This window comes from Triticum urartu, chromosome 7, assembly GCF_003073215.2.
Source record: "Triticum urartu cultivar G1812 chromosome 7, Tu2.1, whole genome shotgun sequence".
Taxonomy (NCBI): Eukaryota; Viridiplantae; Streptophyta; class Magnoliopsida; order Poales; family Poaceae; genus Triticum; species Triticum urartu.
In genome coordinates this window covers 17665488-17680432 of record NC_053028.1, presented here as the reverse complement: position 1 = coordinate 17680432, position 14945 = coordinate 17665488, and the positions used below count along the sequence as shown (strand labels likewise).

The 14945-nt window shown below is 45.9% G+C and overlaps 1 protein-coding gene across 1 annotated transcript; it reads left to right on the top strand.

Annotated features, from left to right (window-relative positions):
• The first annotated feature begins 509 nt into the window (after positions 1–509).
• On the top strand, positions 510–5428 carry LOC125525407 (patatin-like protein 2). Its single transcript, XM_048690408.1, has 5 exons — positions 510–716; positions 808–989; positions 4170–4309; positions 4433–4596; positions 4883–5428. The coding sequence occupies exons 1-5, from the start codon at positions 510–512 to the stop codon at positions 5426–5428; spliced, it is 1239 nt and encodes a 412-aa protein (XP_048546365.1).
• Positions 5429–14945: the final 9517 nt, after the last annotated feature.

The window sequence follows — 14945 nt, the reverse complement described above, 5'->3', positions numbered from 1 at the left end:
CCCCGTTCTATTTATATGTTATCTATGTTTTAAGTACTTAGTAGTACGGATTTGCAGTGTCCGCCATTGAACTCTGATGAACTATGCTCCTTTTGTCCGGCGATGAAATGTTGATTTGATGAACTGCGTGTTGATCATGTTTTACATAGCGTTGCATGTGTTGCATGGTTTTGAGGTTTCAGATATAAAGGACGCAAGTGTGAAAGCAAAAATATGAGACGTGCCCCATCAGTGTTGGCGCATCCGCGGGCGTTTGAGGACCTGAATTAGCCATGTCTTGTTGTAGATGCTCTAACACCTCACTACACTTTGACTTTTCTGAGCTAGCTAGCTAGAGACCTAGGATGGAATAAACTCCCTCTGTAAATAAATATAAGCCGTTTTAGATCATTATCCTTGCATCCGCGCGAGAGTATAAATATGTTGCACATATATGCATCGAACAAAGCCAACTAACTACACCGATCGATCGTCAGTCACAAAGCTAGCAGCGGTCGATCTGAGTGGGGATGCGACGGCCGGAGCAGAGCAACGGGCCCCTGACCCTGCAGAACCCGGCGAGGCGGGCGCTCAGCGGCTGCATGCCGTCGCTCGCCACTCCCAAGTCGCCGCCGCCGGCATATGGGAGCATCGTCACCGTGCTGAGCATCGACGGCGGCGGCGTCCGCGGCATCATCCCCGGGACTATCCTAGCTTTCCTCGAAGAAAAGCTCCAGGTTACCCAGTTCTCTGACCTGCATGCTGCCGCGCCTTGTCACGTGTGGTCTGTGATGTGACCCATATATACATGTACATACACACATACAGGAGCTTGATGGACCGGACGCGAGGATCTCAGACTACTTCGACGTGATGGCTGGGACGAGCACCGGAGGGTTGGTGACGGCCATGCTCACCGCGCCCAACGCCGACGGCCGTCCGCTCTTCGCCGCCAAGGACTTAAATGACTTCTACATGGAACACTGCCCAAATATCTTCCCTCCGGTCAGGTCAGCAAGTCTATATTTTTCTATACACGCATAACTAAGATGTATGCACACAACTGCGAACGAGTCCATATACTATATAATCAGCATAACTCGCTAATAATAATAATAATAATAATAATAATAATAATAATAATAATAATAATAATAGAGGATAATGAGCGCATTGTCGCGCTATTCTTAGTTTGGGGTTCTAGCAGATTATTGCAGTGGATTGTTTCGTTTTGGTCTTGTCTATGTCGTCTTGTGTATTAATTATGTTATGGTGGTGTTTTTTCATTCGTATATCATGATGGGATGCTGCTAGAGACTGTTTTTTTTTTCTGAGAAGAGAGTAGAGTTGTTTTGTGCGTGGTTGTGGTGTCCATACACATTTAGATCTTGTAGTGATCGTGTGTGAGACTATTGGGCCGACCCACAAAGCTCCCGCCCGCTTAGCTCGGCTCCCTGCTCAACTTGTTTGTTTACCAATTTTTCTCTCTCATTCCATTGCTGTCGTACAATAAGCTTGTTATCATTTTATATTTGAGAAAGTCACTAAATTTAAAGATGTTCACGTATGTTTAGATATGATCGAAAATAAAAAAACATGAATTGTAAAAAATGTTCAGATATTTATATTAGTTTCATAGATTTGAAAAATATATTCCCAAATGTGAAATAGAGTTCACAAATTAAAAAAATACTAGCTGCGGAAATGTTCATGAACCTTTAAAGTATTAATAAATTTATTTATTTCTTGGATATATGAAAATGTTTAAAAAAATTAAAGTCTTCACATATTTTAATAAGGGATAATATCAATGAAAACTTTATGGAAACCATATATTAAAGTGTCAAAAAATCTGAAAAATAGGGATATTAAGAGGGTGATGTTTTATTGCCAGGCAAAATTTCAAGTTGAAACACATCCCGAGATGGGAGCTACTCCCTCCTTCCATCTAGATAGGGTCTAATGCGTTTTTCAAGACCGCCTTTGACTATTGACAAGATTAATAATACATAAGATGTATAATGTGAAAATTATATTATTGGAAGCTCCTTTCACATACGAATTTGACCGTATGCTTTGTGTAAGTTGCATGTCATATATTATTACTCTAACATTTGGTCAAAATTAGCCTCGAAAAACGCATTAGACCCTATATAGATGGAAAAAGGGAGTATGAAAAAGAGAAATTCAGCGTTGCATAGTGACATTACTATTCATCACTATTCAACACTAATTTGTCTTTTTCCTAGCTCACATCTTGTAATGTGTTTCACCTTGAAATTTTATGTGGCGATAATACATTATCCTCTTAAGATCCATATTTTTTTTCTGATTTTTATAAAACTTAAAAACATATTTTCTCGTGGTTTTCACCGGTTTCCGTCGAATGCCAGTTTCCATATGATATATCTCCCTTTTAATAAATGTTCATAAATTCAAATGTGTAAAAATAAAACAAGGAAAAGAAAAATCATAATAAAAGAATAAACAAACATGAGCCATGAACCAACGACACACACTGTTCCGGGTGGGGCAGCTCCCGACGCACCGGGGGCTCCAAATCTAGAGAACTTAATACGTTACTAGGATTTTTAAACAAGTTCAAATTAAAAAAATGAATTGTAAAACAAATGTTTGGATATTTAGAAAATATTCATGGATTTGAAAAAATGTTTACAAATTTGAAATAAATTTCACAAAATTTAAAAATATCCAAATACATTAATAATGTTCATGAACTTTAGAAATATTCATGAATTTAATTTATTATTGTTTTTCAAAAATGTTCATAGTTTTTAAAAATTTCACAAAAAAATATAAAAAATCAAAATAATAATAAGAAAAAGACAAACCTGAAGCAACAACAAATTAAAAAATACAAGCTGCGGAAATGTTCATGAACCTTTAAAGTATTAATAAATTTATTTATTTCTTGGATATGTGAAAATTTTTAAAAAAATTAAAGTGTTGACATATTTTAATAAGGGATAATATCAATGAAAACTTTATGGAAACCATATATTAAAGTTTCAAAAAATCTGAAAAATAGGGATATTAAGAGTGTGATGTTTTATTGCCAGGCAAAATTTCAAGTTGAAACACATCCCGATATTTGAGCTACTTCCTCCTTCCATCTATATAGTGCCCAATGCGTTTTTCAAGACCGCCTTTGACTATTGACAAGATTAATAATACATAAGATATATAATTTGAAAATTATATCATTGAAAGCTCCTTTCACATACGAATTTGACTGTATGCTTTGTGTAAGTTGCATGTCATATATTATTACTCTAACATTTGGTCAAAATTAGCCATGGAAAACTCATTAGGCCCTCTATAGATGGAAGGAGGGAGTATGAAAAAGAGAAATTCAGCGCTGAATAGTGACATTACTGTTCATCACTATTCAACGCTGATTTGTCTTTTTCCTAGCTCACATCTCCTAATGTGTGTCAACTTGAAATTTTATGTGGCGATAATACATCATCCTCTTAAGATCCATAATTTTTTCTGATTTTTTTTCAAAATTTAAAAACATATTTTTCTCGTGGTTTTCACCGGTTTCCGTCGAATGCCAGTTCCCATATGATATATCTCCCTTTTAATAATTTTTCAAAAATTGAAATGTGAAAAAATAAAACAAGGAAAAGAAAATTCATAATAAAAGAATAAACAAACATGAGCCATCAACCAACGACACACACTGTTCCGGGTGGGGCAAGCTATCTCACTCCCACAGCTCGCGACGCACCGGGGGCTCCAAATCTAGAGAACTTAATACATTACTAGGGTTTTTAAACAAGTTCCAAATTAAAAAAATGAATTATAAACAAATGTTTGGATATTTAGAAAATATTCATGGATTTGAAAAAATGTTTACAAATTTGAAATAGAGTTCACTAAAGTTAACAATATCCACAAACGTTAATAATGTTCATGAACTTCAGAAATATTCATGAATTTAATTTATTATTTAATTTTCTAAAATGTTCATAGTTTAAAAAAAATCATGAAAATAAAATCAACAATATGAAAAACCAAAATAATAACAAGAAAAAAACAAACAGGAAGCAACAACAAACAACCTTACGATCGAAGCCAGTGACCCCCACTAACCACAACCCACTTGGATGCTCCAAATCTGGAGAGCTAATAGCATCTTAATAGATGATCAACCATGTTTGTAGCAAAAGGCCTTTCGGATTGTTGAAGAGCATGACCGGACCCAAGTACGATGGTGAGCACCTCCGCTCGGTCGTCAAGGAGCTGCTCGGGGACACGCGAGTCGATCAGACGCTTTCAAACATTGTGATCCCCACCTTTGACATAAAGCTCCTGCAGCCTACAATCTTCTCAACTTACGACGTATGTGATGAACATAAACCTATGGGGCTACGTCCACGTGCTATCTTTCTCTGTGCGCATAGCTAATTACCTAATTAAATTGTATAGGCCATGAAGGATGTCTCCAAGAACGCTTTTCTATCAGATGTCTGCATCGGCACATCTGCCGCACCGACCTACCTCCCCGGCCACCATTTCGAAACAAAGGATGAGGGCGGTAAGCCACGAGCCTTTAACCTCATCGACGGAGGCGTCGCGTCAAACAATCCGGTGAGTTGTGCATGCATGTCTACTCAAATGACAATGAATGTGACTGAGGCTTGATGAGACTTGCTAACAACCTCTATTAATTAGGTTTGTAAATATTCTGTTATGATAAACACATCAATTAGCTCATCTATTATCTATAATTAGCACTATATTTGTATATTGTCCGTCAACCCGCCCTGCTTGCATCCCTAATTTACAATCGCTAACCTATGTGGTGTGAATATGTGTTATGGTATCAAAGTACCGTGCTCTCGGTCTAATATTTGAAAAATTGGCATGGGTACAGACGTTGTTAGCAATGACCGACGTGAGCAAGCAGATCTTGATGGGAAACCCTGACTTCTTTCCCATCAAGCCGGTAGACTACGGCAAGTTCATGATCCTTTCATTGGGCACCGGGGCGGCTAAGATTGAGGAGAAGTTTGATGTCGCCGAGTGCAGCAACTGGGGCGTCCTCGGGTGGCTATACAATAGGGGTGCCACTCCCATCATCGACAGCTTCAGCCAGGCTAGCACCGACCTCGTCGACATCCATGCCTCTGTGCTTTTCCAGGCGCTTCACTGTGAGAAGCGCTACCTCCGGATCCATGACGATGGGCTCAATGGCGAAACAGCCTCTGTCGATGTGTCCACGCCGGAGAATCTCAACAGGCTCGTTGATATTGGCAAGTCGTTGCTGAAGAGGCAGGTGTGCAAGGTGAACGTCGAAACCGGCAAGAACGAGCCTGACTCAAAGAATAGGGGCACCAATGAAGAGGAGCTGATCTATTTCGCACGCATGTTGTCGGAAGAGCGCAAAGCCAGGCTTCTCAAGGAGGGCGACCTAGCTTGAGACTTGATATATGAACATCCCCCCGCCCTAGAGTTGGAGAGTACCACGAGTGCTAATGTTTATACCTCGCCAAAAAAGAGAGGGCTAATGTTTATATATGTTCATTTTATGTAGATATAAACACGGGAACAATGTCACTCTCCGAGTAGGAGAGTAGAAGTAATCACCGAATTCTAGTTGCCATGTACATGCATGTGTTCTAAGACATACTGTGAGTTGCATAAGAATAAACTTCCCACTGTTTTGGAACAGACTACAAACTCCTAACCAGTGCTGCAACAAATAATTCGGTGATATATGGGGGTGATACCAAGTCTATGCTCTTTCGCATCCTTCTGAGGCAATCCATTCATGTGCCCGTGACAACATCTTCTCACAGACTGTTATGATGGTGTTGTAACAAAATACCTATTTTTTACTTGAAGAAAATACATATTTCATGTTACAAATCGATTTAAATATGCACAACTCAAACTTGGGTGTCCTGAACAACCGAAATGATTCCCACAAACAATTAGTAGTTGCCTAAATGATAACGCTCCAGATCGACATCACAAATAGAAGAGACATACCAGTAGCCTCACAAGACGACACTTCCAGAGAAGTAAATTACAGTGAATCAAACCAATGTTTTCTCTAGAAAAAAAAACACTATGACACCCAGTTTTGTTTCAGCACAGAGTGTTCTAATGCTGCACAAAGCAGGCCCTTTTTTCTTGAAAATCAAAGACCAAATCAAACCTGATGCAAGCCCACCTTCAAAATCAATATCGTGCAGCTCCACTTGAATAACATCACTTAGTTGAGGGACGATTACACATAGTTTGGATTTCATCCGAAATTCGTCCATCTCGTCCAGGCCCGGTACAAATATAAGCCGGCCAAAATTTTCGGCTCGTTTTGAATTCCTAGCCCGACCCATGGTCCACTGTAGGGCGCACATGTGCCCCGATGGTATAAAAGTCTCCGCAGAAGCCTTCCAACCCTAAATTTTGACCTTGCGCTGCTCCGCTCCTCTATACAGCCCGACGGTGTCTGTTGCCGACGCAAGCCGAGGGAGGCGGGGCAGCGCCACCCCCTCCCATCCTTCTCCACTGCTGGAAGTCCACATCCTTCTCGCTCCCCTACTTCCCATCCACTTCACCGCGGTGGCTGCTTGTGAATCCTCGGATCAGGCAGCGCTAGATTGCTAGGGAACGAGATGCAGACGCCGGCACTGAAGCTGCGACACCACGTGCTTGGAAAGACCATCATTTTCCCCTTTGTATCTTGTCTTTGTGATTGCTTACAATGAAAAACCCGGCTGTGATTCGGATTATTAATTATGTAATTGTTGATTCTTCTACAAGTTTCCTCCTGTTGAATGTATTATACTGTGCGTTTTGGTTCTTCTTGGATCAAACCTTTTTGAAGAAATTTAGGTCACTTTTCGTTCAAATTTATTTTAAATTTCAAATTTTGTTTTGTCCTTTTCATCCGAGTTTTTTTGAAAATATTCCGAAATACTGGATTTTGTCTGTTTCATTCGGGCCTGGTAAAGAACTAAAAACGAAATCCAAATCCTTGCCATCACAAGGCACAGGCAACAAACATAAAGTTGGTTTAAAGATAAAGGATAGTTTCATTCACGCTGAACCAAGAGGCAAGACGTCAACATTGTTCACTGTGTCAAAACCTTCTGGTCCGCACGTACAAAAATTGTAATATCATAAAAATAATTCTTATGGCGGAAGCTGCTTCACCAAGAACTAATAAACATTCTCAAGAGCATCAACCATCATAACACTAACATAAAATACTAGGCACGTCCCACAATAGGTTCAATCAAACTGCAACTTGTGGAGGGGGGGGGGGGGGGGGGGGGGCGTGCCCCCCAGCCATGGAGAGATCTCTGAAGATTTTATTTGAAGAGCTTAGATTAGGAACCAATGGCATCAAGATTTAACCCTGCGCAACAGGAGATGCCAACAGTGATGTTGTTGTTCTGCACTGGAAAGAGGAACGGAACTCCTCCATGTTCAACGAATAGAGGATGAGCGATCCTACAAGAGTTTCGAGATCTGCCTGCCCTAGTGTCCGCATCATGATGGAGAAGTCACAGAGGTGGCTACAGCGCGAGGAATGTATCCACCTTGGTAGTGTGGAGAATGGGATCAATTCTAACTATGCAATAAATCATTGGAGATGTGAAGGAGTCTAGTGATCCACATGCAACATGAAATCCAGGGAGAAATCCAGAGTGAAAATACAAAGAACTTCATGGTGCTTCAGATTGGACTACAACTGTAGCAAACGCTTCTCACATCTCTTGTCCCATTTACAAATGAAAATCTCCGACACCCTCACTTGTCTCTTCCAGTGATGACTTGACCATAGTGGATGGCAGTTCTTCTATCTTGGCCTCCTTTAGGACCAATGTCTGCAGAAGTTGCAGGCTTGCCATTGCTTCTGGAAGCATGATGCAGTGTCCATAGTAATGATCATAATATTTCCAACTTAGCCTCAGATATCTCAAGTAACCCAAATTACCCATACCCTTCATGTCACTTACAGTGCACTGTTCTAATTCCAATGCGTGTACAAACGGGAAGATGGAGAGGGGAGGCAACTTCTTGGTAGACTGAGGTATATATGCTATTGTTCCGGAGGGAGAGATGGCGTATGTTGTCCGGTTGACGTGGAAAAGGCTGCTGACCGTTCAATATCGTGATGAGGCCTTCTTCAGCTGACAAGAAAGTAACAATCTCCAACACCAAGTCATGTATTTTGCATGCTTGGGCACTCCCAAAGGCATCGACATCGCTGGGTTCGATCATGTACTTGTCTCCTAACTCATACAGGTTGTCATCTTCTTTTTCTCCATGAACTAAATCTTCAGCAATCCATCTTCGTATCAAGTCATCTCTCCCAATTACATGGTCCTCCGGAATATGCCGAGGTACAGAGACAAACTCTTAGTTGTGAAGGCATATCCCGGTAGCTAAGAGATAGTATGAACCGCATGTGCTTCAGACCTTCATTACTTTCGAGCCCACTGCTAATTGAGTTGTCTTTATATCCATTCTTATCTTCTCGGAGTGGGCTACGCATGAACTCCAATCCTTAAATCAACCTCATATTCATGTGGGTTCAATCTGTCCTTTCTTATCTTGACACTTTTTAGCATCAATAGTAAGATCTTATTTGACAGTTGGGAGTGCGATATTTTGCAAAACTTAGGGAGGGAGGGGGCGGTGCCCCCGGTACAACGAGTGAATTGCAAAAAACCACCAGATTTGGGGCTTCATCTACGGAAAACCACCAGGTCCCTAATCATTTGTAAAAAACACCGCACATTCAGTAAACATTTTGCAGTTTGCACTGAACAGGTGATTTAGCTCATTTAATCACTTTCTGACATATGGGGCCGGACTGTAAGGAGCTGACTTGGCAAAATAATCACACACATACCCCTAATAGATTTAAAAAAAAGCAATCAACCCCCTGGACCATGCGAGGTGAAGCTCTGTGGCTATGCTGACCTGGATGCACACGTAGTTGCGGCCGCAGGTGTGGCCGAACGCCATGGCGACGGCCTGGTTGACCATGTCGGCGACGCCCTCGGCGGTGAGGCGGACCATTTTGGCGGGGGACGGCGAGCGCGGGGGGATCGGTGTGCGCCAGCCGGCGGACGGGGTGGCGGAGCCGGAGGCCGTGCCGCCGGAGGAGGACCCGGAGCGGATGGAGACGACGAGCAGGTCGTCGACGCCGGCGGCGAGGGGGAACTCCTGCTTGTTGTGCAGCACGTGCGTGATGGCCGCCGCGGCGGGGTTGCCCATGGCTGCCACGCCACCGGCCGCAGCGGCGATGGCCGTAAGGTCGTTCACGGAGTGGACCGCGGCCGCAGCCGAGCCACCGACGCAGGTGGCCGCGCAGACGTCTCGGAGGCGGAAGTCGAAGCTGTTGCTCTCGACGGCGTCGGCGCGGGAGGAGAGGAACGGCACGCCCGTGGTCAGGTCGTAGCACGGCACCAGCAGCGGCGCCATCGTGTCCCTCAGCGTCGCATCGCCGAACACCCGGCGGAGCGACGATGAGGACGAGGACGCCGACAACGACGACTTGTCCGACGACCTCTCCCTGCGCCGGAACAGCGCGGCCCACCTCCCGCGCCATCCACCTCCACCTCTGGCCCACCCGCCCTTCCCGAGGCTCACCGCCACGAACGCCAGCGCGTCCGCGGCCGTATACTTCGTGGGGGAGGGGACGCGTTGACCTCGTTCGCCTGCCCTCTGCCCAGCGGCAGAAGCATCCAAGCCGTGTCGTGAGGACGGCTGGACACATCACCAGGGCGCACCATGCTGGGCAGGTCGGCCACCGCGACGCGCCTTGTCGGCCGGTGTGCCCCCCCTGTCGCTGCGCGTGAGGAAGGAGATGCCCTTCATGGGGGAGGGGAAGGGGGAGGGGCTTGATTGCTTTTTTTTAAGATCCAGGGAGGTATATGTCAATTTGTTGCCAAATCAGCTCCTTACATTGCGGCCCCACTTGTCAGAAAGTGGTTAAACGGGCTAAAGCACCTAATCAGTGCTTTTTACAAAAAGTTTACTGAATGCGCGGTGATTTTTGCAAATGATTAGCGATCTGGTGGTTTTCCGTAGATGAAGCCTCAAATGTGATGGTTTTTTGCAATTCACTCCAATACACCATCTGATGTGAAATATGTTCGTTCCAATCTGACTGCAGACATCACTTGCATTACTGCGATGCTGTAATACTTGGGCAAAACTGTATTATTAGGAAAACTAGTTGTCTACCCATGCACTTGCACGGCCTAGTGTCATAGTAAGTCGAACTCTATTCTCATTTAACATTCTCAAAATTTTATTTCTTTGCATTGCTTATATATTATGTAAAATATATTTTACTTTTCAATTCTCTTTAATCTTGGGTAGCCAAATGTAATTAATTTCAAATTCTTACATTTGCAACGTCGTTGCAAAAATGAACAGTAAAATATATATGATTTAGTCAGGTTTCTAACTCCAAAGGTTCATCAAGTTCTGATGCCCTTTGACACAGAGAACAAATATTCTTCACCATCTGACCCGGGGGGAAGCATAATAATAAAATGATATTTTAGGGTGGACTTGATATTACGACAAGGGAAGAACTGCAGTAGTCATATATGCACCACAAATGGTCCCATTACTTTGTTGCCCACAGAGAGAAAGCATATTACCAGGCCCGGGGAAAAATTTGAACACAAGCCCCTTAAAAATGATTATATTATATTTATTAAAAAGCTAATGAACATGGTATCAAAAGAAAAAGGGAGACACACCTTCTCTAAAATCAGGTTGCCAAAGTGGCTGGTGGGCACGGCGCGGTCTCCTTTCAGCGACTCGCTTCTCAGTGTGCTCATGTGAGATGTGTCTGATGAGGCGTATCAAGAGATGAAGTGTTGATCGTAGGCAGCCACACAAGGGGGCGATCACATATGAGATAAGACAAATTGCTTTTACCATCCAGCAAGCTAAACTATGCTCGCGAGGTGCTGGCGATCGAATTGAAGTTTTGTGGTGTAACTGATATCATGGAGAGAAAATTTTGTGATGTAAAATGCCTAATTAGCCAGATGAGAACTATGATCAGCCTATGCCAACATATTTAAACCAAAATTGAATACATAAATGTTGGCCATCAATTTAGAACTTGTAGTCAACCTTTAAAATACGCGAATTATTATATTATAAACAAAACAGCAAAGTCAAGAGCTGCTTTATTATCGCGGCTCCAAACTTGTTGTCGGGCATGGGTGCCACTCTTATCCTGGTTAGGTATTTATAAGGTACTCCAGATTACAAAGGACAAGCACACAAGTATCTAGATTTATGTCTAATTCCATCTTTAAAAAATAAACCGTTATTTAAAAAAATTCGAGGAGAATTCCTGCCCAACCTCACTAATGTGGCCCGCCACTATTTAACCATCAACCAACGTTAATAAGAAAAAAAAGGCCCAAGGCCCACTTGCCCAGATTGCTAAAGATAACGATCCAGTCGTCTTCTTCCTGAAGACACAAACAGGTTTTTTTAGGGGAATGCCCTAGGGCGCACTTAATTTTTGAAACAATCTGGAGTGATAATACTAGGTTGATCACCTTCCCAGCATATAAGAGTTTTGGAATCATAAACATATCTAGCAATTTGTGTGCGACCCTATTTGCATCCCTAGGACAGCATTTGAAACTCACTGCACCTATTCTTCTCACCTTCTCTAAAACAATCTGCAAGTATTACCGAAAAAGGCTTTCGCCCCACTTATATACAAAGCACCGATCCACAAGCATCACGATACAAACTCACGCCACCACCACACACGACACACACACCCAAGGCAAGATACAAGGGTGCCGAGCACCGCCACACCATCCCAACGACTACCAAGCCACTACAAATGCGGGAGGATGATCCGCTTGGAGCCAACGGAGACCTCCATTCCTCCGAGGAGAGGTGAGACAGAAAACGACGGAACAAGGACTCCAAGATGATGCCTCCTAGAAGGGAACGACCACTGATAGCCGCCACCATCCGATCCCAAAGATCGAGTTTTCACCCGGAGCAACTCGAAGGAGTAAGGGCACCGTGACGGAGCCTTCATGAAGGATATGGTGTATTGGTGTGCGAGGACGCCGCCGCCGTCGGCACGCCCACCCCTCCAACGCATCCTAGTTCCGCTAACCACCAACGGCCATCCACCCGTGTGGCCATGGCCGCTCGCCCGCACACGAGGCGCAAGTTCCACCCATGGACGCGGTGCCTCCCGCCGCCAGGGCCACCGCCATGCGTCCAGACACCCCCAAGACCGACCAAAGTGACCGGCTTTGGGCCAAAGGGCACACCCGGCCAAAGAGACCGCAGCATACGTCCCGCCTCGAACAACGTCGGAGCCGTGTCAGCCCACACACGGTCGGGGAACGGGGGAGGAGGGGGAGCGGACGCATCCGGGCCGGCACACCCCTGTGCCAGCGACGGGTGGCCCGAGCTCGTCGGTGCCTCCCATATCTCCAGCCTGCCTCCCCACCGGATACCTACTGTGTCGCCCCACCTCGGCGGCGAATGCAGCTCCATGTGAGGCCACCAACGTACACCCATCCACCGGCAAGAAGATTCCCGAAGGACCTTCGCCAATCGCAAAGGAAGCCCACCGAGGAGCCCAACTGCGCTGCCTGCCATCGTCCAGCCGTTCTAGCCTCCGGATTCCGGCCAACCGGCCCACCGGCCAGCCGCTGCTGCGGCGCACCACCACCAGCCGTGGCCATGGTAGGGGCGGAGACCAGCAGCCTGCGCCACCCTCGGCCCACGCCGCCCGGCCCCAGATCTGGCCTCGACCTCGCCAATCCCGGCGACCAAGGCGCGCCCTCCACCACTGCGCCGCCCAACGCACCACCGCCGCGCCGCTGCCGTGGACTAGCCCCGGGCGCCGTCGTGCTGCTTCACCCGGCGCCTAGCACAGCACCCAGGCCCGGGTGAGCTGCCCCGCGCCTCGCCACCCGCACGAGGGGAAGAGAAGCACCCCACCGCCGCCGGCCTCGGCCGGGCTTCGCCCAGCCACGCCCCCTGGTGGCGGCGAGGGAGGGGAGGAAGGACGCCCCGCCGGCGGCTACGGTTGGCCTCCCGTGCGCCCGTGGGGCCTCGCGGGAGGAGGGAGAGAGGAACTTCTGTGAAATGGCTTTTTGGATGCCCAAACGTCCATGATACCAGTACAGGCTTGGATCAACTCTAGACAATCTGATTCCATAATCACACCTGTACACCCAAGATCTTCTAGTAAGCCCAGCCCCTTCTGCATCGCCATTGCTTCAGCCGTAGTAGCATCAAGTATATTATTCAGAATCCAGGACCCCCCTGCAACTGCTTCTCCTTTTTCTTAGAAAAGGAGGATGACCCCCGGCCTCTGCATCTGGGCGATGCATACTGCCATTTTATTGATTATTCTCATAAGACTTTACAAAGTCATACAACAGTAAGACTAAAGCCACCGTCTAAGCAACAAATTGTCGCTACATCTATCTAGTTGATGAAGGGGCGCAGATAGCCTGGGCCTAATACAAAACAGACATCGCAGCCAAGCGTAACATCTAAGACCTGAGACCCCAACTTAGCCACTTGTCGAGTCTGGGGCACACACTGGTCCGGCATGCTCTCAGAGGCCGCCGCCGCCAACTGCCACCGCTCCATCTTCAAAACTGTACTGATGCATCCACCTTGCTCGGTCCAGCTAACGCAGACGCCACCACGGCGCCCAACGGCACCTCCTCCCTGCGCGCAAACAGCTGAACACGTCGCGGTCACCACTGATACACCTCAGCGCCATGCTGCCAAGTACCACCAGCCAACACAACTTGAAGCCCTTGGAGAATTTGTCGTGCGTAGCACCTGCCGACCAGGCATGACCAAGCGTAGCACCTGTCGGTCAGGCGTGACTTGACATCTCCACCGAAGCTCCGTGCAAGACGAAGCCGCTCCACCTCCTGCCTCTGACTTCCAGCGCTGCTCCACAAAACGATGCTCCCAAGTGAGAAACGACACTGCAGTGCCGCCATCGTCCGGTCTGGAACACCAGATCCTAGGGTTTCCCCCGGAGCAATACGAGTGGGTCGACGGTAGTCACATGACGATGCCTTCATCAAGGTAACGACGTGGGACGCCGCCATCGCCCGCCGTCGACATAATCTACAACATTGATGAAGTCGCAGAAGATGGCGAACAATTGCTCCTGCACAAAATGGCCAATGGTTGAAAGTCAAGCAGTTTGCTCTTAAGAAGATGACCACACAATTCCAGACCTGAAAGAAAAGATTATACAACGACTACCCCAAGGCAGAAAAGAAGACTCAATAATTCACTGGAGCACTAGAGAAGGTAAAAGATCAACGGGACCTATTTGTGAAGTACAAGGAATCAGATGAAGCTAAGGAACGGTCGAGAAAAAATAAGATAAATGCTGCGAAAAAAGAGTAACCATGTTCTGGGGACAGGTGGCTACAAGAGAGGCGTGCCTAAGTGGGAAGCAACTGAGGCCAAGATGATTGCTGAAGGGGTCATTCCAAAAACAGCGGATTGGACCGAGAGGTCCAGGAATTGGTTTTATGCGCATGGGGGAAAGTTGGACCCAGCGACAGCGGAGATTATTGAAAAGGAAAGTCTTAAAACAACCTCGGACGCTTTACTTCAAGCAATAGGAGATGATCTAACGGGGTTGTTCGAGCCCAAGAGAGAGAACGACGAGCTTACACACGCCCTTGGGAATCCTGAACACGGAGGACGAACACGAGGAAAAGGCGTTCTTCCATGGGTTTAGGGGTTTTCGGAGTGGAACGACACTTATAGAAGCCGTCGGAGAAAAAAGAAACAGGATGCAGACCGGCTTCATAAGGTAGAAAGAAAGAACGCGGAGTTGGAACACATGTTACTGCGGTAGTAGGAGCAGATCGACACAATTAGACAGTTGATGTCTACTACGCAACTTTATTCTTGTA